The sequence below is a fragment of the Lepisma saccharinum genome, chromosome 14, assembly GCF_977018435.1.
Source record: "Lepisma saccharinum chromosome 14, izLepSacc3.1, whole genome shotgun sequence".
In the NCBI taxonomy this organism is placed as follows: Eukaryota; Metazoa; Arthropoda; class Insecta; order Zygentoma; family Lepismatidae; genus Lepisma; species Lepisma saccharinum.
The window spans coordinates 68,146,043-68,165,695 of NC_139242.1; the positions used below are offsets into that span (position 1 = coordinate 68,146,043).

The following is a 19,653-nucleotide window of genomic DNA, read 5'->3' on the forward strand; positions in this document are numbered from 1 at the left end:
GGAGTTGAACGGCATTCGTAGTGTCACTATTCATCTTAGCAACCCCGAAAACTATAGATTCCACACTAATATCGGTCGTTTTCGATTATTTTTACATGTCACCCTCTTCCCACCCCCAACCCCTAGGGGTTCCGTGGCAGAGATGTCATACCCCCACATTATTTCTTTCCAGAGTACAAGTGATACGTGTACCAAGTTTGGTTGAAATCGGTCCAAGCGTTCGAGAGTTATGCCGGAACAAACATACATACACACACACACACATACATCCATTTTTATAAAGATAAAAAATAGATAGATAGATAGATAGATAGATAGATAGATAGATAGATAGATAGATGACCCCGCCGGACCAGTCGATAGAAGCTTGTGTAACCTTCGTGTTCGTTGTAGTTATTTCCTAGGAGTGAGCTCCAGTATAGTTATAAGGATACCTCTCCCAATAACATGCCAGCGAGTGCTTCAGGCTTGCATAGTTTGAAGAACGATCCCTAGTAAGCTGAAGAGTTTACACGATATGGTGATTTTGCTTTCCGGGCTGGAAAAATATACTGTAAACCAGTTGCAAGTAACAGTTACTTTGTAGTAAAAGTAAGTAGCTGTAACTGGAACAGAGTGTTACTTTTTGTAATTTTCTGATTGCACGAGAACACTTTTTTTAAATTGCTGCATTGATTTGTAACGTCCCAGTAGGGCTACAGAAGCCATTGTTTAATATGAGAAAGTGTTTACGATGTATTAGAAAGGAAGGTCTAAATATGGGCGAAGGTTTAAATATGGGTTTTGGAGTTATCAGCGCTTCCGGGTGCTGCAGCCTGGCAGAGGCTATGGGAACTGGTTATCTGTCAAGGACAAAGGTTGCGGCGCCAATTCGCAAGAGATAGTGGGGGTTAATTTCGGCCTTGGACGCTGTTATAGAATTGCAACCTCCGAAAACTTCTTGCAGGTATGTTTTAACTCTGCGTTTTCTGAATTCTCATCTGCTTTGTATAGGTTATGATATTAGCAGTACATAAAACAAATGTGGGCTTTTATAATGCCATGATTTGTTTGTGAAATATGTACCACAGAGAGCGAAAATAAATTGAAGAAGAAAGATAGCGTGATGGTCTAAATATAGGCTATGACATGAGGTCTAATGTTGAGATCACATTTTCAACAAATATTTCGATGTTTTTCTTAATTTCGATTTTTCCCATTCCGCGTGATTTTCAAAACAACAGATTATTCATAAATATGAATTTTATAATGTTTTAGCGATAAATGACTGTTCTTTTTAATTTTAATTGCTTTTTTGTGATATTCTCACTAGTAGTCCATATTTAGACAACAATTTTACCATTTTTTGGTAATTGTTTTTTTTTAAATGGAGACCTTCTATACTTTAACATGCTATTACGTACATTTAAGTATATATTTCATAGATATGCATTTTAAAGGCAGGTGCTTGATATATTAATTTTTTTCATTCGGAAATAACAACATAAAAAAGGGGGCCCATATTTAGACCTTTTCCTCTATAAAATGAATGATCAAGCATTGCTGACTACTTGTGACATAATTTAGTTCTTACAATCACAACAATATACTATGAAGGCTGTAACTTTTTAAAAAGGTAACTTTCCGAAGATTGATCTGATATAAATAGTTTAATAAGGAGATATTGTTTGTTGTCTAACGCGAGGATTCCTATCTTTGCAGGCAGCTTCTTCCAGCGGTACCCTCGGCACAGAACTCTCATCTCCATCAACAAACGTTTCACCGGCAGAACGAACAAGGAGTTCAACATGCGCCACGACTGGAACTCTTTGCTGAGCCACGACCCTCAGCTGGAGTTCAGGCAGTACTCCGAGGAATTCTTCCCGTCGGTGAGTACAAGAGTCTTTCTCAGTGTATTTTCTACAACCGTTATAACGACAGTTTCCTTGCACACAAATCTCGTTTGTGAAGATTAGATGTAATGGTTTGTTTTGACGTATACTCCATGCTCAGAAATCCGAACCAGTACACAATGTGATCGAACTCTGGGTCCCTTGATTACCACTACGCCATCCACAGGAGTGTTGTGATTGGTTGATTCATTTGGTTTATTTTACTCTTGCTACTTTTGGCTAATGTCGAAGATGAGGATGTGTGACGATATGACGAAATTAATGAAGTGACACTCAGAAAGAACGTCCATGCACAGACATGGATTCGAACCCGGGACCCTTGGCGTCGTAGCCGGCTGTGATAACCACCCCGCTACGGGAATCAGCACTTGGCAGAGTGGCATTTTCCCGGATACGGATTTTAGTGATTTTGCACGGAATGGTGAGGGACCTTGGAAGCAGGCGAAATAGATCACAGTGCAATGCCACGCCTGACGTCACAGACAAAGCTCCTATTACATAATGCTCTTTGTCTTTCTGCACAGCCACAGTAGACCCCACAGGTGGCACTCAAATCACCTGGTAGAGTGTGATTATTTCCGTAACACCAATGGCTGTTATGAATTGACAGCTTGGGAACGAGTCACAACTCCCGAAACATCCAATCAACAAGCAAGCTCCTGACGTCATCTAAACTCTTGACCTATCGCTAACGCTCTTGCTCACTCTCTACACTGTTGGTAGGCTTGCTAACTAGACTCTCGAGGACAGCTGCATATGTTTCGGAACTAACCCGACTCTATAGTGCTTATTAATATATTAATTAATTAATATAATATATGTAATATATGTAAGACTCTACAGTATCACAAAATTGGAGCTGTATTAGTTAATATGTTTGAACGAACCTCAAGACTTACGCGATTATATGCGAGCTCGACCAATAAGAGAAAACTCTTTTGGTGCGAGCAATCAGCTACTTACCATATAATCCTACCCATGCGCCGCTAAAGTCTGCTACGTTCTTCATTACATCATCATCTTTATTCATTTTCTAGTGCTGCTAATACCATGAAGGAAAAACCTAACACAGCCAAAGTACAGACGTAATATTTAAGATGTTAGGGTTTTTGATAGCGAAGAAGGGGAAAACGTTTTACACATAGCAACACAGTGGCACTCAGGCACATGAGAAAGGACATACTCGCCTTGTAACCAAGGGGTCCCAGGTTTGATACCCGGTGGAGGTGGTTCGGATCCCATTTAAAACTGTATATCCAGTCCCGATTATCCTGTCTATGCATAAAGTGAACTTAAATCAAAAACTGGAAAACAAGAAAAAAACAAGCGAAAGGGATTGATAGGAGAAAACTAATCCAATTTAATTCGCGAGTTTGCAGGGGTTCTTCCCATCTTGGTTGAACTGTACTCTTGTTTAAGATTAGTCCGGAGCTCTTTAAGATTTCAACTTCGAGCAAGTGAATCGAATACAATGTAATTAGCGAGCTTGTTTTTGCTGATCAACAGAGAGAAAGTTAGAAACACAGGCGGTTGAGAAGGAAAAATACAAAGTAGAGGAAAGTGAATAGAAGGACAGAGAATGGGACTAAAAGATAGTAAAATAGATAAATGAGAGAAAGAAGGAAGATTGGAAAAAGAAGGAAGAAAGGATGAAAGAAGGAAGAAAGGACGAAGGAAGGAAGATAGAGAGAAGGAATGAAAGGAAATAAGAATGAAGGTGGAAGAAAGAAAGAAGGAAGAAAGAAAGAATGAGATAAAGAAGAAAGATAGAATCAATAAAGAAGGAAGAAAGGATGAAAGCTGGAATCAATATAGAAAGAAGGAAGGAAGAAATAAATAAAGAAGGAAGGAAGGAAGAAAGAAAGAAAGGAAAGAAGGAAGAAATCAAAATGGAAGGTGGAAAGAAAAATAAAGAAGAAATCAAAAAGGAAGATAGAAAGAAAGAAAACGGAAGTAAGGAAGAAAGAAAACGGAAGGGAGGAAGGAAGAAAGAAAGATCTAGAGACAGAGAAAGGAAAAGTAGAAAGGAGACGAATGGAAGAGAGAGAGAGAGAGAACGGGGCTGCAGCGCCACGGAAGACATCTCGGAATATGCACGTTGTTATTAAAGCCAGTCACATCCCACCGTCCTCTTCCTCCGCACCTGAATGCCGAAGAGGAGACGGTCGCACAAAGGCTCGAGTCCAAAGGAAATCTCTTCCAATTCTTAGCCGTAGACGTGACCCGGGGAAGGATTTCCATTGAAGTTCCTGGAAGCGAAAACGTATACGAACTTCTTGTCAAGACTTGACACAGATTCTGGAGAAATTCAACATTTACATCTTTCTCTTTGTATGCGCTGCAATTCGCACGTGTAGTTCCTTATCGACAAAGATGATGCTGGAATACTTAGCGTGATGCTTTGTTCGTACTAAGGTGGCCCTTTCTTTAAAATTAACTTATCAGTTACTTCACCAAACTCACCCTTTAATCTTTTCAGTAGGGCGTCTGTCGCGGATTCAATTCCCCGGCTAAGAATTTTCCCTTTAATGTTCCTGCATAAACGGTTCACCTAACCTCTCAGCAATGGGTTCTGGAGGGAGGGCATTAAGGAAAACCAGAGTGTGGTGCTGATCACTTCACGCCCACTATTGCCACGATCGAGAACGTGCTCAGTCCTACCTCCACACCTTCCCGTGCTTTCATGGCACGGTGAGTACTTTACTTTTTCTTGAAATCTTTTACAGGATACATACTCTTGCTGAAAAGTGTAGCTAGACTAGAAATCGAACCTGAGTCCTTACAGTACAATGCCGTCTCTTGACCAGTAGATATTCTATAACAAACGCTCAACCCGTAAGAAACTTTTTTATCAAATAGGAGGAAAACAAGCAACAAGGGTGACAAAATTCAGGGATCTTGGTGTCGCATACTTTATAGAACATTTCCCGCTATCAAAGCGTATAACAAAAATTGGAATTCATAAATAGAGGCGAGGAAGATCTGACGACAAATACAAATATTAATAACTTTATATCCATCCCTTGTTGGTTCACTCATCGGTAATATGGCAGCTCTTGGACACATACGAGATATCAAGATGATTCAGTCCATATTCTTGTGGTATATAAAGTACAAAGAAGACAACGTGTATCCTAAATTGACGTATTCTGAGCTTCTATCTTACTTTGACACCAAAAAAAGGCATTGCAATGTCGTGTGCTTCAAATGAGAACCATATCTAAAACTGGGTTGTTTCACGTAGAGACATCTCGGACGAACTTTGTAAAGTTATCTCCAGTTTGAAGAATGACCAAAAGTTGTAATGAATTAGTGATAAATCATCCGAAGATTGATGTAAATGGTATGCCACTGCATTAAATAAATAAATCAAGGTTGATGCACTCTTGATCCATCAACTGACATAATTAAATCTGTAATTTTGTGTTTGTTTTCAATGATAATGTCCAGTGGCGGCGATTAGGGGGCAGTTGCCCCCCACTTTTCGCCGCTTTTGCCCTGCACTATGCGAAACTTTCTTCAGAGAGGGAAATACAGTATGTAACATTGTTATTCGTACACACAGAATTTCCGAGGAAAAAATGTCATATCTACTAGTAAATATAATCATTTTCATATGTACCTGGAAATTAATGTTAATCAAGGTTTCACCAACAAATGTCAATAAAAATGTATGCTCAAAGTGTATAAACAGAGCATATAATTTGTGTGAAAAGAAAAACACGCTGTTTCATGCAACATTGTTATTCGTACAGGGAAGAGTTTCAATCTTCCTCGCATACAGCGCCACCGCTATTCGGACGATTTCGTGCAGTTTGCAACTTCGTAACAAGTTTGAACATGCAGGCGCGCTCCCCGTCAAGCGGAATGCTGGCGTAGGTATTGTTGTAGGCCTATCGTCTATCTATCAGCGTGTTCGAAATGGGCAAGCTGAAGGAACTTAGTTCCGATCTGAAGGATGTTATTATAAATTTGGCCCTTAGAGGTTATTCGTTAAGAAAAATTGGACAAACAGTCAATAAATCACACTCCGCAGTTCAATACATAGTAAACAAATTTAGAGAGGAAGGTTTAACACAGAATGTGCCGAGAAAACCAAAAGAGAGACGGTTGAATAAACGTGATGAACGCTTTATTTTAAAAAGAGTGATAGAAAAAACCCCGACTAGTGTTCCTCAGTTACGACCCTTAGTAGAAAATGTTGCTGGCAAGATGATGTCCGACCAAACTGTCCGACGTGCCTTGTGGAAACCTGGATATCATGGCAGAATACCACGAAAGAGGCCGTATGTAAATAAGGTGAATCGCAGGAATATACTTTCATTCGCGAAAGAGCACATCTACAAGGACCAGGAATTTTGGGAGAGTGTCATATGGTCAGACGAGTTCAAGATTAATATATAATGGGTCAGATGGGATAAATAGGGTCTGGAGAAAATCAAATAAAGACAATGATCACATTAACACAGTTCCAACAGTTAAACACGGTGGTGGATCATTAATGATTTGGGACTGTATGTCGTCTAAAGGTGTTGGTACCATCCAGTTTATTGATGGTATCATGGATGCATATGTCTATTTGGACATATTGAAGAACAATGTAAAGAAGAGTGCCCAAAAAATGGACATGCCCCTATATACAGATTCCAACAAGACAATGACAGTAAGCATAAGGCGCGAGTTAACATGAATTGGCTAATATGGAATGTGACCAAACTACTACAAACACCAGCTCAAAGTCCAGACTTAAATCCCATTGAGCATTTATGGGAAATTTTGAAGAGGCGAGTCCATTAAGCAGGCGTCAAGTCCAAACAAGAGTTGTAAACTGTTGTCCAAGCCCGGAAACTAGTTAATTCTATGAAAAACAGGTGTCAAACAGTAAATAAAGCCGAAGGATACGCATCAAAGTATTAGAACTGTCAGTCAATTTGATCTGAATATACTTTTTTCTTTTATATTATTAAGTGTACGAATAGAAAAGTTGTGCAAAAAATGGCATGTTTCTCTTTCAGTTTAATTTAATTTATTATTGTCATTGGTTATACAGAATTTGGGTAAGATTTTATGTTCCTAATGATATTAGTTATTTAATTGTAAAGAAACAATTTCAAAAGAGTGTATTTCCTTTCAGATATTAAAGCATTTTCTTTCAAAATCAGTGTGTACGAATAAGAATGTTACATACTGTATACTGACTTTGCCTCCCACTGATCATGTCCTCTCTCTTCAATGGAAAAAGTAGCATTCTCTGTACAATTTTTCATCGCTAAAACCTACACTCTGTCCCGGTAGACTGTGGAGCAAGCGATAGGAAAAAAGTTAGTCCCTTGTGCAAGTAGTGACTCGAGAGGGCCCGACCAATGACGCGTAAGGGGGGGGGGGACGTGACTACAGAGCGACACAAACGACAGAATCTTCGGCCAAAAGTCTTTCCGCACCTTCCCCTCCATCGGTTCAACTCGGGCCACAAGGAAGCCTGCTCCACTATGCCCCTCCCCTCCACGCGGGAGTACGATGTATAAGAGACCCGGGTCTGCGCAGGTTCTTTTACATGTGATTCCACTATACGTCATTTGCTCCGCCCACTCTGTTCTCTTACCTTTCTCTATCGTTAGGTACGACGTTGTTTTTCAGAATCATGGGAAGTAGTATAGTTTGATGCACCACACTATACTGTTAGCATATTATGCACTTTGTGTGTTACTGGACTCAAAACAATTACACATATTTGTGTAAAGTGTCACATCGTAACGTTCCTGAATGAACTGGGATTGAATCTGGGTAGTGTGGCTCATTCATCACTCATCCTCAACAATTGCGTACTCGCTATTCATGGAGAGCTTAATGGTAACGTGCGAGAAGTGATAAATACACATGCGTATGGCAAAACACAACACTTGAGTTTTATGTTCTCAAGGATTGAACCAGCATGATGAGAAGGTATACCTGTCTGCTCGATGAGAAGTTCTGCGGTGAGGAGTTCTACTTGAGACAGTACAATGCGTAGAGAGTCTCACTCGCTCGTACTACCCAAAGCTCACAGCCTGACCAAAGTTCTCTGACTGCACCTCACCCCCCGTTGTTCCACTTATTTATTGCAATGGATTTGGCCTAAGCAATGCCGAGTGAGTAACATGTAGCTTCTTCCTCGTTTACACCTGTTTACATGTTTACACCGTTGGTGACCCGGTAAGCTTAGGTAATGTCTGACAAGGCATTCCTCGGATATTTCCTGTCTGGAATACAACGGCTGGTGTCTGGAGCTTTTTTCATACTGATATTTTCCTATTATTTATGGATTCTTAGGACATTTTGGCCTCTTGTGTGCATTAGCAAGATAAAAATTTCCTCGTCGCTTTACAATAAAGAGGTTCCGGGTTCGATTCCCGATGGGAGCATAGCGGTCCGGATCTGCAAGAACATTCCCGATCGTCCAACCTGAGTATAAACCAAAGTTTATGAAAAATATGTTTTCTTCACTGTAGTGCTTCCACCATATGCTGCGCGTTGGAAGAAGAAAAATTTCTGGAAAAGTTCCCGCACTCATAAAAGCCTTCCGAGTAAAATGCGGCGACCACAGCAGTGGAAAGGTTCTTGTGCGTCGCGTAATTAAAGTTTTTCAATCTCCGGTCCGGCTGCTGATAGAGCGTTGGTTCAGTGTGTGTGGGAGACTAATGACCAAGCGACAATGCGGCATTCAGAACAATGTTGCCGGCCCAGCTTCATAACTGTTGCACAATGCCTTCATTCGAGCTTCAACGGACAAAGGCACAGAAAATAACAGAAAATTACATGGTCTAAATTGGACAGCTTGCCCGCCATTCATTACCCGTTTTATTGGACAGGCTTGCACGTCGCCGTGTTGGAGAAAAGGGCCAGAAAGGGCTGAAGATTCGTTGTAAAGTGTTAAGAGCAAGGCCGTGCTTGCCTCAAATTATTTTTTCTCTCAACCTAAAAGGAAAGCCCTAACAGCTCGTCAGACTCCCGATGCCATAGTGCAGGGTTATTATACAAGCGGAAGAGTCAAGTGAAAAACTTCATATGTTCTTGTTTCTTATGTAGTAGACTTCTGTATGTAGGGTTGCACACGTTTGCTACATTTTAGCACAGACCTATTGCTGAGCTACATATATTTCCAACTTTGAGTTACTGTCTGTATACCTCAAGAAGAATAAGTCTTTGGTGTCCGAGTGTCACTTATGGGCCACTGCGAAAGCCTTTCCACCCAACTGCCTGCGAACTGCAGCCATTGTCGATCCTTCTCCTCCATTAGTAAATTTGCTGGTGCGGTAAGCATGCACAGAGATATTGCTTTTCATTTCCCGAGAAATTTCTCCAAGTTTTAGGTTGGCGGTCGACAGGAAACCACCCCTCATCACTGGTGCAAGTGTATAGAGGAGGTCCCATTTTTAAAATGACAAAAATAGCATTTTGAAACTCACCTGATTAGTGTTGCAGCCTCGAGGTAGTTTTGTAAATAACAGTTGATACCTCATGTAAATTTGAGCTGTATGCAATCTGCCCCACAATTGTACTTTAATTCTCATTTGACTCGTGTAATATAATGTTAGTGAAATATTTTAAACGGTGTAATTGAACTCTTCAGTTATTTTCTGTCCAAAAGTCTGTGGAGCAAGCGAACGAAAACGAGTCATCTGCGCAAGTAGTGACTCGCGAGACAGTAGCGTATACTGGGTTCAAACCTTGGGCTATCTAATCATATTATAGTATTTGAATGGACAAATATTTGCAGGGAAGGCCTTTTTCGACTATTATTGGAAAGTGATGTTTTTGGCCCAGAGGGGAATTTCTCTGTCATAAAAGCAACACTTTTACCCTTTTCTCTAATAGTTTCGCTCCAAAATTCCCCATTGCTGGGAAGATGCCACGCTGGTAACAATGAGTTTGCAACACTAACGGCATCATAGAAGAAATACTGCCAAGCTCAACTCACGCAGTCCCCTGCGGATTTCAGAAAAAGCGGGCAATATTGCCAACTCCTAAGAAATTAGTGTAACAACTTGTAAGAAATAAGTGTGCCAACTCCTGAAATGCAATCATATTTTTATTGAAATGAACAATTTTATGCACATTTTTCGACCCATTTTTTCTTCTCTTCTGAGCCTGGGCTTCGCAGGTAGACTAGATAGCTTGGAATATATGCCTCTGTCGGGAGGGCTTGACCAATGAAAGGGTAAGAGGGGAAGAGGTTACATGGAGGGGGTAACGCGACTGCAGCTACCAGCCGTTTGCGGAAAGGCATGAAGCACAACAATCCCTTACTATATCTTTAACATCTTTCAATTCCCAATTGTGTACACATTTACTTCTTTCAAGCAGAAATTCTCCACCCCCCAACCCTCAAATAATCATTAACAGGTCTTTTTATTTCCCTACTTGATGTGAAGGGTGGTGTAGTTTCCCCCGTGACTTTACGTTTAGGAAATATACTACAATTGCACGCAAACAAAGTCTTTTCAAATACAACCACGCAAGTTCCATATGCTAAATCAGATTAGTGCACTGGATACACAAACTTCTTAATGGAAACGACATGTTTCCTTAATGGAAGATGATATCAGACTGAAATAGTGCGCGTAATAATCCTTTTAGCTTATCAGCTTCGTCTTTCGTTGGCTCAGCTAAGGGTTTTTAGAGTACACATCTGAATTCTCTTCCTATTATCTTTTTCTTACCCGTCTCAATTAACTGTAGGACGAAAGGCAACATGGAATACCAAAATAACAAAAATGCATACAAATAGCTATTTGCAAATATCTTTATTCACATTGTTCCGCAGAATTTGCAAATAAATTTTGCGAGTACTCATTAACTGAAATCCCTTGCTAGTTATTTGGATCTCTACATTACTAGTACACTCACTTCACTAAGTACTCCGGCAGTTTGTTTCTTTATACAGCATATTTACAGAAGATACAATTAAACCTACAAGTGTATCAATATACGCTGTATAAAACACACCTTATTACTAACTTCGTTGTCCGTACAACAGCAATGTAACTTAATTCTTATTCCCATGAAGGGGGCTCTCAATTTGTTAAACTTGGTTTCAAGTCCATTTTATGCCCAGATAGACTAATCGCACTATATATTTATAGTTTAGAGTCGAATTCAAACTTTTCTACACTGTACTCTCAGTTAGAATCGAATCCGAGCCTCTTGATAACAAGGCGACACCGTTAATAACTAAGCTCTTTGAAGTGGAACTCTGAGACGTAAGAATGTTATGAACGAATGAATCACCCGTTGTCAGTGCATAGCAGAAAAATCTTTCCTCCTAGCCTAAGATTCAAAATAATCAACTGAATTTGTCTCCTGGTCCTGCTGAGCCTGTTTAAGGCTTTTGCTCCTAGATGTCAGGCATGTAGTCTCACGGAGAAGAGCAGTCCGAGACTTTTTTGTACTTTCCTGTTCAATGCACATAAACAAAGTTTCCATGGTGCAGTCTGAAACAAAAAAGAGGAGTGCGGCATCTCCGCTAACACTGTGGCGGTACAAATACTGAACAATCTACAACAAAAATCTTTCTCGCCGTCTGTAAATACAACGTCATTGCCACAACTCTCCCGTTGGTGTGTTGTGGGTTTTATCAGCGTTGCGTGCATTGTAAACTCGTAATAGGAAATCACTGACGCAACGAAAACCCCATCCATCCTTCGCCTCCCACCCATCTGTTACAAATTCTCGTATTTCATGACGTCAAACTCACCCCCTATTAAAGGGGGTAATCTGAATTTGCGAGCCCCACAGGAATCATAAATTTCAATCAGTATTTTGAAGCGAAACTATAATGTTTAAACTTACTTATTCACGAATCGACAACGATGGCGCTGTGGTAGCGTCGTCGCCTTGTAATTAAGGGGTCCTGGGTTCGATACCCGGTGGAGGCGCATAGTGGTTCGGATCCCACTTTAAACAGTAGGTCCAGTCCCGATTAGCTTTACTGTGCATAAAGTGGACTTAAAACACGAAAATCACGAATCGACAATGCTGAAAGGAAAGAAGAATGCGTATGTCTCCATCGGCGTTATTTTCGATATCTCAGGAACGACTACAGCTACAGGATATTCCAAAGGTGTATACAATTTTTTATAGCCGCAAATTCAATAACTTTTCATCATTGAGATGTGACTGATTTGAAGCAAAGGCAGATTTCACCTAGATTGATATTGAAACTGCGAGAATGTTTGCGTGGTTCAAAGACAATTGGAAGGGAATTTCGAAGAGTTGCACCAATCGTATGTGTTTATTTAATACCTACCTAACTTAAGATTTTTACATTGTATGAATATCCTAACTTAAAACTGCAATTCTGGCAAGAGGCGTACAATTTTGCACAGCTTAAAAAGCTGTCTGGCGTCGCTGTGCCATCACAACCTTCTGCAAAACCAAGGATTCCAATCAGCGTTGTATTCACACAATCCCTGACACCCCCTTAACAACACCAAAATTTTTCACAACCGCCCAATTTATGGTAATTTTGGTTCTACGCACAGAAAAGTAAATGCCTCATCTAAAACCAAAGACGCGTAAGTGTAGCTCAGACCAAATGTTTGATAATCGAGAAAGATGCAGTCAGACGCTCAACTGATGCATTAAAGTGCATCTCAACAGAAAGAAATACCCATTTGCATCATACACGATATGACTACTTATGATATGCCTACAAAAATGTATCAAATTGTAAACGTGATTCTTCGCAGAGGCCATAAAACGCCATCTAGTGCATCAACATGCATCGATGTGTTTTTGGTGCACCAATAGATTTAATACATTGGCTGCAGCCCTCCCGAAATTTTGAGAAAATCAATTTTCAAATTAAAACGTATCGTCCTTAGCATTGCTCAGAAATTCAGTCACTCTGCAGCTGGTAGAAAAGTCAAGAATGTGTCAACTAAGGTTGGCCGTGGCGGTGATTGGGTCCCAAAACCGGGGGGGGGGGGAAGGTGCTAAAACTTGGGGGGGCAAAAACAGTACATTTCCCTTTGTATATAAGATTTAGCATAATGTGGGGGCAAGAGTGGCGAAAATTGAGGGAGCAACTGCCCCCCCCGCTCCCCCTAATCGCTGCCACTGATAGGAGGTATTATGCATTGTTGGAAGATTTGAATGGTAAGAGGAGAAGGGAGGAGAAGTTAAGTGAGGGAAATGAACGAATGCTTGAGGCAGGAGAGAAAGGTTAAGAGTTTGTGGTTTTTGGGAGAGAGGATCAATTGTTGTCTTGGAGATCGAGAGAAGAGAGTTGAGTTTTGGATCTGGGAAGAAAGGGTTGATTTTGGCACCAAGTTGGGTGAGAGTCTGTTGGTCAAAGTTCAGGAGAACACTCAGTTACTGACTAACGATTTATGGACCAGGGAGATGTCATTCGGGGTGAACTTATCGAGAATCAGTTGAAAAGGCTTTCTGTGCGTACGAGGCTAAGGAACACGTATTTGATTACATCTACTGGAAATGACTGGTAATCCTTTTCATTAATCATGAACGTGCCGGTTCAGTCGTAAAGGTATTAATGATCACATTGAGTGTGTCACCTTTCATTTCAGTGTTTGCTTAGATTATGTTAGTTGTACATACTTCACATGCTCTACGGAAGCCTAAGCTACTGGTTTGGAAGATTGCAAAGTTCGATTCCGGTGCCATAAAAGTAATGTTGAGGCACCGTGAGTTGGTGCTATTCGTGTTGATAAACCACGCTTAAGAGTAGCATTTTTACGCAGTCAATCTTCTATGGAAGAAGGTTGTAATTCAACATCTTGAAACGCTCTATTCTCGCACGATATTGAAACATCAACCATGAAACTCGTTGTAGTCATACAAGTAAGTCTATCCCTGCAATATACATGAATACTGTTATATTCTAGCAAGAGAAGCAGTGTGTAGATAGTTTTCGTTGATTATTCCCAAACTATACTTTTAGAGTTACGCCTTTTATCCAGCCAATTATGAACTTGTTGACGATGGAAGTAACTTCCAAAAACGAAAGGTGTAATTTCTTCACTGATTACAGATCCTAAAACAAAAACAAATTACAAAATTTGTTTGCTCGAAATCAGCACGTGGAAGAAAACATTAATCTTTGGCATCTAGAACCAGATTGCATAATTTCCTCATTGCCAACAAGGGATCTAAATACATAACGAGTCTGTTTTCGTTCATAAGCATAGTGATTGGGCGAATTCCCGCCTCCTCCTGTGGGTAATTTGAAAAGTTACTGTAAACTTTTGCTGCGTGATTAGCGTACAAAAGCGCGGGTATTGGGGGAGGGTGGCGTGCATTGGAGGATTTCGTGTCGTTGCGTTCGAAACCACCAATTAAAACTTGCTACAACTCTATCTCTGCCCTGATTACGCCCTTATTCGTCGATGTCGTTAGTGATTGAGTGATTGGGTGTTATCGTGTGGTATTGGAGCGGGCTTCGTCGAGAAAAGCGTGGGAATGTCCAGAGAAACGGGATTTCTCTGCTGGCAACAGTCGCTAACTAAGTTTTTGTTCTCGGCCATTCATAATCATATCTTGCCAATACTCTTGGACACAGGACGACGACACTAGCTCGATTGGGCGAATCCAAGATTTAAAGGGGAAGAAAGTAGGTAGAAACATGGGCGAAACTTCGCTCTAAGTTTCAGATCGGTATTTCCGTTGTTTATTAGCTCTTTCTTTGTGCTGCGGAGATTTTACTGCACTTGAAACGTCAATGTTCTATGAGAAGCACGCTATTTTAACGGAACCTGCGTTCCACTTGCAGTCGTCACCCCTATATTTCCACTGGACTCGTCCAGCTGACTTGTGCGTACTTTCGTCAATGGTCATGATAAACGCAGACAGACTGTAGCGTCATTTCCGTCAAATTATTTCTAACATTTTCCTGTTTAAAAAACATTACAAATCAGTAGTTTATGGAGTGTTATCAAATTTTACCTCCCGACAAACGTCTTCTAGTCAGTTAAAAAAATCATGGTTATCATTTGTTGACATCAAAACTTTCTTTCTGTGAAGTTCTACCTCTATATTTTGAAAGTACTAAGTTGTGGAGTTTGACGAATGGGAACGTGTAATCAACTCCGAAATCAAATCATAAATACACCTCTGGGCTAGATACATGAAAATATGGTAAAATATTACTCCCTCTGTCCCATAATTATTGTCCGGTACACCTTTGTTGGTTATCCCATAATAATTGTCCGATATTCAAACTGTGACATTGGTGTATACAGAAGAAGAAAATGAAACACAGGAATGAGTCATACAACTTTATTACTCAAGGATTACAAATTGGCCAAGCGACTGTGGTAGGATCCAGCATTGACAAGGCAAATTTGTAGACGTTCCGTCTTGTTGCTATCAGTCAATAATGGCTTTAGCGCATTCGTATGCACTCTGGTCTCTCCTGCCTTCACACGCCTGTGCATGGTACTCTTAGCAACGTTTAGCGCCACTGCCATTGAACGAATATTCTGCCGCTTTCGCAGCGGTAGGTGCTGTAGTTGTTGTAGGGCGAGATCCTTCGTCTTTGGTTCGACTTTGCCTTTCATCCGAGATGCAACCGCAGCACAAATGGCCCCATTTTTCAACGATTGCCGCCCCTGTTGCCAAATTCGACGTGCTCTTCTCGTACTTACATGAAATTTTTCGACCGCACTTGTCATGGCACCTTTCTTCACTACGCCAGCCGTACTGTTTTACAACAGAAACTCGTACACTGCCTGTCGTTCACTGTCCGTGAGGTTCTTGCTACCCCTGTCGCTTCCTATCATGGGTTGTGTGTTCGTGGCCGTTCTTCTCACACGTACTCACTGAAGGAGTGCTCTACTAACGATTTGCAGCGTGCTTTGCTAGACCGGTTTGCATACAGTGCCACACCGGTGTGTTGCAACCCAACGCACCCTTTTGGTAATCATCTGGGCGGTATTTGTTGCTCGTTGCGATAAGGTCATGTTGTTCCTCTTCACAATCTTGAAGACTGATCTACTGTGCCTCTCCTCATCCATGTGCTTTCCATCTGTCTCTTCGTCTGTAATTCCTGTACTACCATTTTAGCATACCGAACTATAATTATGGGACAGAGGGAGTACTAAAAATGGAAGATGCAACCTCTCCTTCATGGGATGCACGAGTACTTCCAAGCAAGTTGCCCATCACCATCACTATATTTATTTTCTTGTTTTACACAACAAGAGCTTCAAAAATTGAAACATAATGTCAAGCTGTAGGCAATCTCTGATAGATAGTCATGGAAACTTTGCCGAGCAATACTTGTTCAGCCCACTGCACATGTATAGTGGTCTTCTTCTCCTCTTGAAAAACACACTGAAAACTTGAAACACTATTCTCAGTGTTCGCTGCGGAATGGTATAAATTGTAAGGTCCTAAATATTGTTAAGTGTTGTGCGGATTTCATAGCAAATTCTCTGCCTTCTTTTCAGGCTGAAGATATGGTCCGCTACTTGAGCGACTATCAGCAAAGACTCGGACTGAAGGTGATATTTGACACCGAAGTGAAGAACGTGCGCCGGGTGGGAGGAAGGTCCTCCGTGGAAAGCCTCTTCACGATGAACGACCAGCGTGGCAAGGAGTATACATGCAGGTAGGTTCTAGATTTATCTCAGCCGTTCATTTGTTCCCATCCCTGTCTACGAAAGTTTTGACCAATCAAGGATTTGTGGCTGTCTCTTCCACATCAATTCTTCTTAATTATCTTCGATATCATTTGGACGACTTAGCATGTATGAAAGTTGTTGCTGTAGTCTTCAATATAGTGTTTGTGAAATAAAGTTTGGCATGGAGGTCAAACACTTCAAACCAAATGTTTATTTGAGTTTTTGTTTTGATTATACTTTATGCACAGTCAGACTAACCGGGACTGGACCCACAGATTAAAATGGGACTCTATCCGCTATGTGCAACCACCGGGTATCAATCCCGGGGTCCCTTGATTACAAGGCAACGACGTTACCACTACGCCATCGCAGAAGCTCCTAATAAAATGAGACCTGACAGTAGCTTTAGCTGTGCAATGAAATTATTCCTTAATTTTTATTAATTTTTTCGTAGCTTTTCACAACTCTAGACGTTGCACCCAGTGAATTTCATAACTCCGTGTCATCTCAATAACTATACGTGCTGGGGGAAAACTAAGCATAGATTTGGAATCAGAGGGTCAAACCTAGTCTACAGCATCTTTAGTTTCTCTGATGATTTTTCGTTGTAGAACAGTGGAACGGTTGGCAGTATTAACATGAATGGAGAGTGCTGTTGAGGGCGGGTGGGATACACACAGGAGCTTCAATGTAGGCAGAATAGTCGTTTTGATAACGATAACAGATTTATAGAATATCTACTATGGTGAATCAAATATAAACGGGAATTTATTTTTCATAATTTATTGAAACAAAATACAAATACGCGTACAAAACAAAGTAATTACTTTTCTACATAGCTCCCGTGAACTGAAATGCACTTTTGCTAGCGGATAGGGAGTTTGGCAATCCCTTTGACCCAGAAAGTTCTCGGTCGTGTGTGCAGCCAGTTGCACACGAACTCTTCCACTTCTGCGTCATCCTGAAAACGCTTACCTTCGAGTGCTTCTTTCAGGGGTCCAAACAAGTGATAATCTCATGGGGATAAGTCTGAACTGTATGGAGGATGTTCAAGTGGCGTCCAATGAATTTCGTCCAGTTTGTCACGTGTTGCACCAGCTGTGTAACGACTGGCGTCGTCATGAACACTTCTGATGGGTGTACCACGTCGTTTGGTCCGATAAGCAGGCTTAACACTTTCCAGGAGTTGACAATAGTAAGCAGCGTTTACTGTTCTTCTTTCATGAAGATAATCAATAAAAATGACACCTCTGAAATCCCAAAAACTTTGGCAAGAATCTTCGCAGTTGATGCGTGGCTTTTGGCCTTGACTGGCCCAGACTCTTCTTTTTTCCGCCACTCCTTGCTGGCCTGTTTTGACTCTGGTGTGTAGTGGTGGACCCAAGTTTCATCACAGGTGACAAGACAGTGCAAAAATTCATCGCCTTCTCTCTCATAACGAACCAGGAGCCTTTGAGAGATTTCCAGTCGAACCTTTTTCTGCTCCTCAGTGAGGAGGCGTGGGACCCACCTCGAAACGATTTTTCTGTAGCCCAAGTTTTCATGAATGATCGTGTGAGCACTACCATAACTTATGCCCACTGCAGATGAAATTTCACTGACTGCCAAGCGACGGTCACCTCCAATCAAGTCCTGAACAGCCTGAATGTTTTCTTGAGTGATGCTTTTCCTTGGCCGCCGTTGATGACTTTCATTTTCCACAGTTTCCCGTCCTCCCAAAAACATCTTGTGCCATTCATACACACGGGTCCTTGAAAGGGTGGACTCACCAAACTGTGCTCGAAGTCTGGTCAAAATTTCACTTGGTTTTACCCCTTCGTTTGTAAGAAATTTGATAATGATGCGTTGATCAATGGACGGGTGTACCTCCTGCTCACGTATCGTACTACTGACTGATGTTAAAAGTTGACAAGGACTCCAGGGAAGGAACAGACTCCAGATACACCCACTATCATCACCTCAAGGCCACAGGACTCCACCACACTTTCCCTGCAAGTAAGAAATAAATTCTCGTTTATATTTGATTCACCCACGTAGATGTGATGTTTGGAAATTTCAATACTTCGGTGGCAACTATTTGGTAATGTAGCTTCATATATCAGACTTGCCGTGAAGTATTCGTGTGTTTTATAGTACTCAGACTAGCACACATTATCCCAATATCTTGTGTATATCTACGCCAGAAAGGACGTTACAATTACCCACTTGGTGTTCCAAATTGAACTCTAACCTTTTCATAAGACTAATGAGTTCAGAAATTTCCATCTGTTGACCACCAGACACCATTCAGTTTTTTTTCCGCAGCAAGTTCTTCAATACTCTGGAATTGCGTTTATAATCGTGTCTAAATTGGAATTCAAAAGCAGAAGAAAAACAAACGACTGTCGTTTTAATGATGTAGTCCATTCAGTCACAAATGCGCTGATGAACACTTACGTCATCAAGGATGGTTCTACAGGGTAATAACCACCACCTAAATGGCCACAGCTTCAGAATAGTGGATACTTGTTGAGCCGTAATGATATGTCTATTGTTGTCTTATTTGCTCGATCAATAATTCCTTTTGATTCAGGAAACGACGTATTTATGCGTTCGTATCGAAACGGAGAGGAATTGACCACCACAGGAAACCCTAGTTTCGTTCTTTTAACCACCATCATGTAGGGATGATACCGTCTCGTCTCGTGAATGAGACAGTCTCGGCCTCGACTCTTGTTGGAAAGACCTCTCGTTCTCGGTCTCGAGTTGGAAATACCTGTCCCATTCTTGATTTCATGTACAGTCACGGACACTGCTGGGTTGTAACGATTGCATTGAAAGTCTATGTATTCATTACAACCCGCCAGTGTCCATGACTGTACGTAGATATCCAAACTTCAGTCTCGTTCTCGAAGGGAAAGTCTCTATCTGGTGTCAAATACATGTATAAAACAAAACATAGGAACAAACATTTAAGAAATACTAAAAAACGTAAGTCAATACACATTAACCCCTTATAAAAAATATTTGGATGAAATGTTCATCTGTGTTGGTACATTTTATGCCTTGAAAGATACACCACTCTCGGGACAAAAAAAATCGATTTTACAACATTCTGTCGCGGATTGGTTTCGTGTGACAAATCAGAACATGTCTGGTCT

General features: G+C 41.0%; 1 protein-coding gene across 1 annotated transcript in view; it reads left to right on the forward strand.

Moving 5' to 3' along the window:
• The window catches only part of LOC145998602 (FAD-dependent oxidoreductase domain-containing protein 2-like), a 257,130-nt gene that overhangs the window by 104,511 nt on the left and 132,966 nt on the right, over positions 1–19,653 (forward strand). The window contains exons 3-4 of the mRNA XM_083135051.1: positions 1,702–1,868; positions 16,340–16,500. Of these exons, the coding sequence (XP_082991177.1) occupies positions 1,702–1,868; positions 16,340–16,500 (328 nt within the window). The remainder of the gene's footprint in view (positions 1–1,701; positions 1,869–16,339; positions 16,501–19,653) is intronic.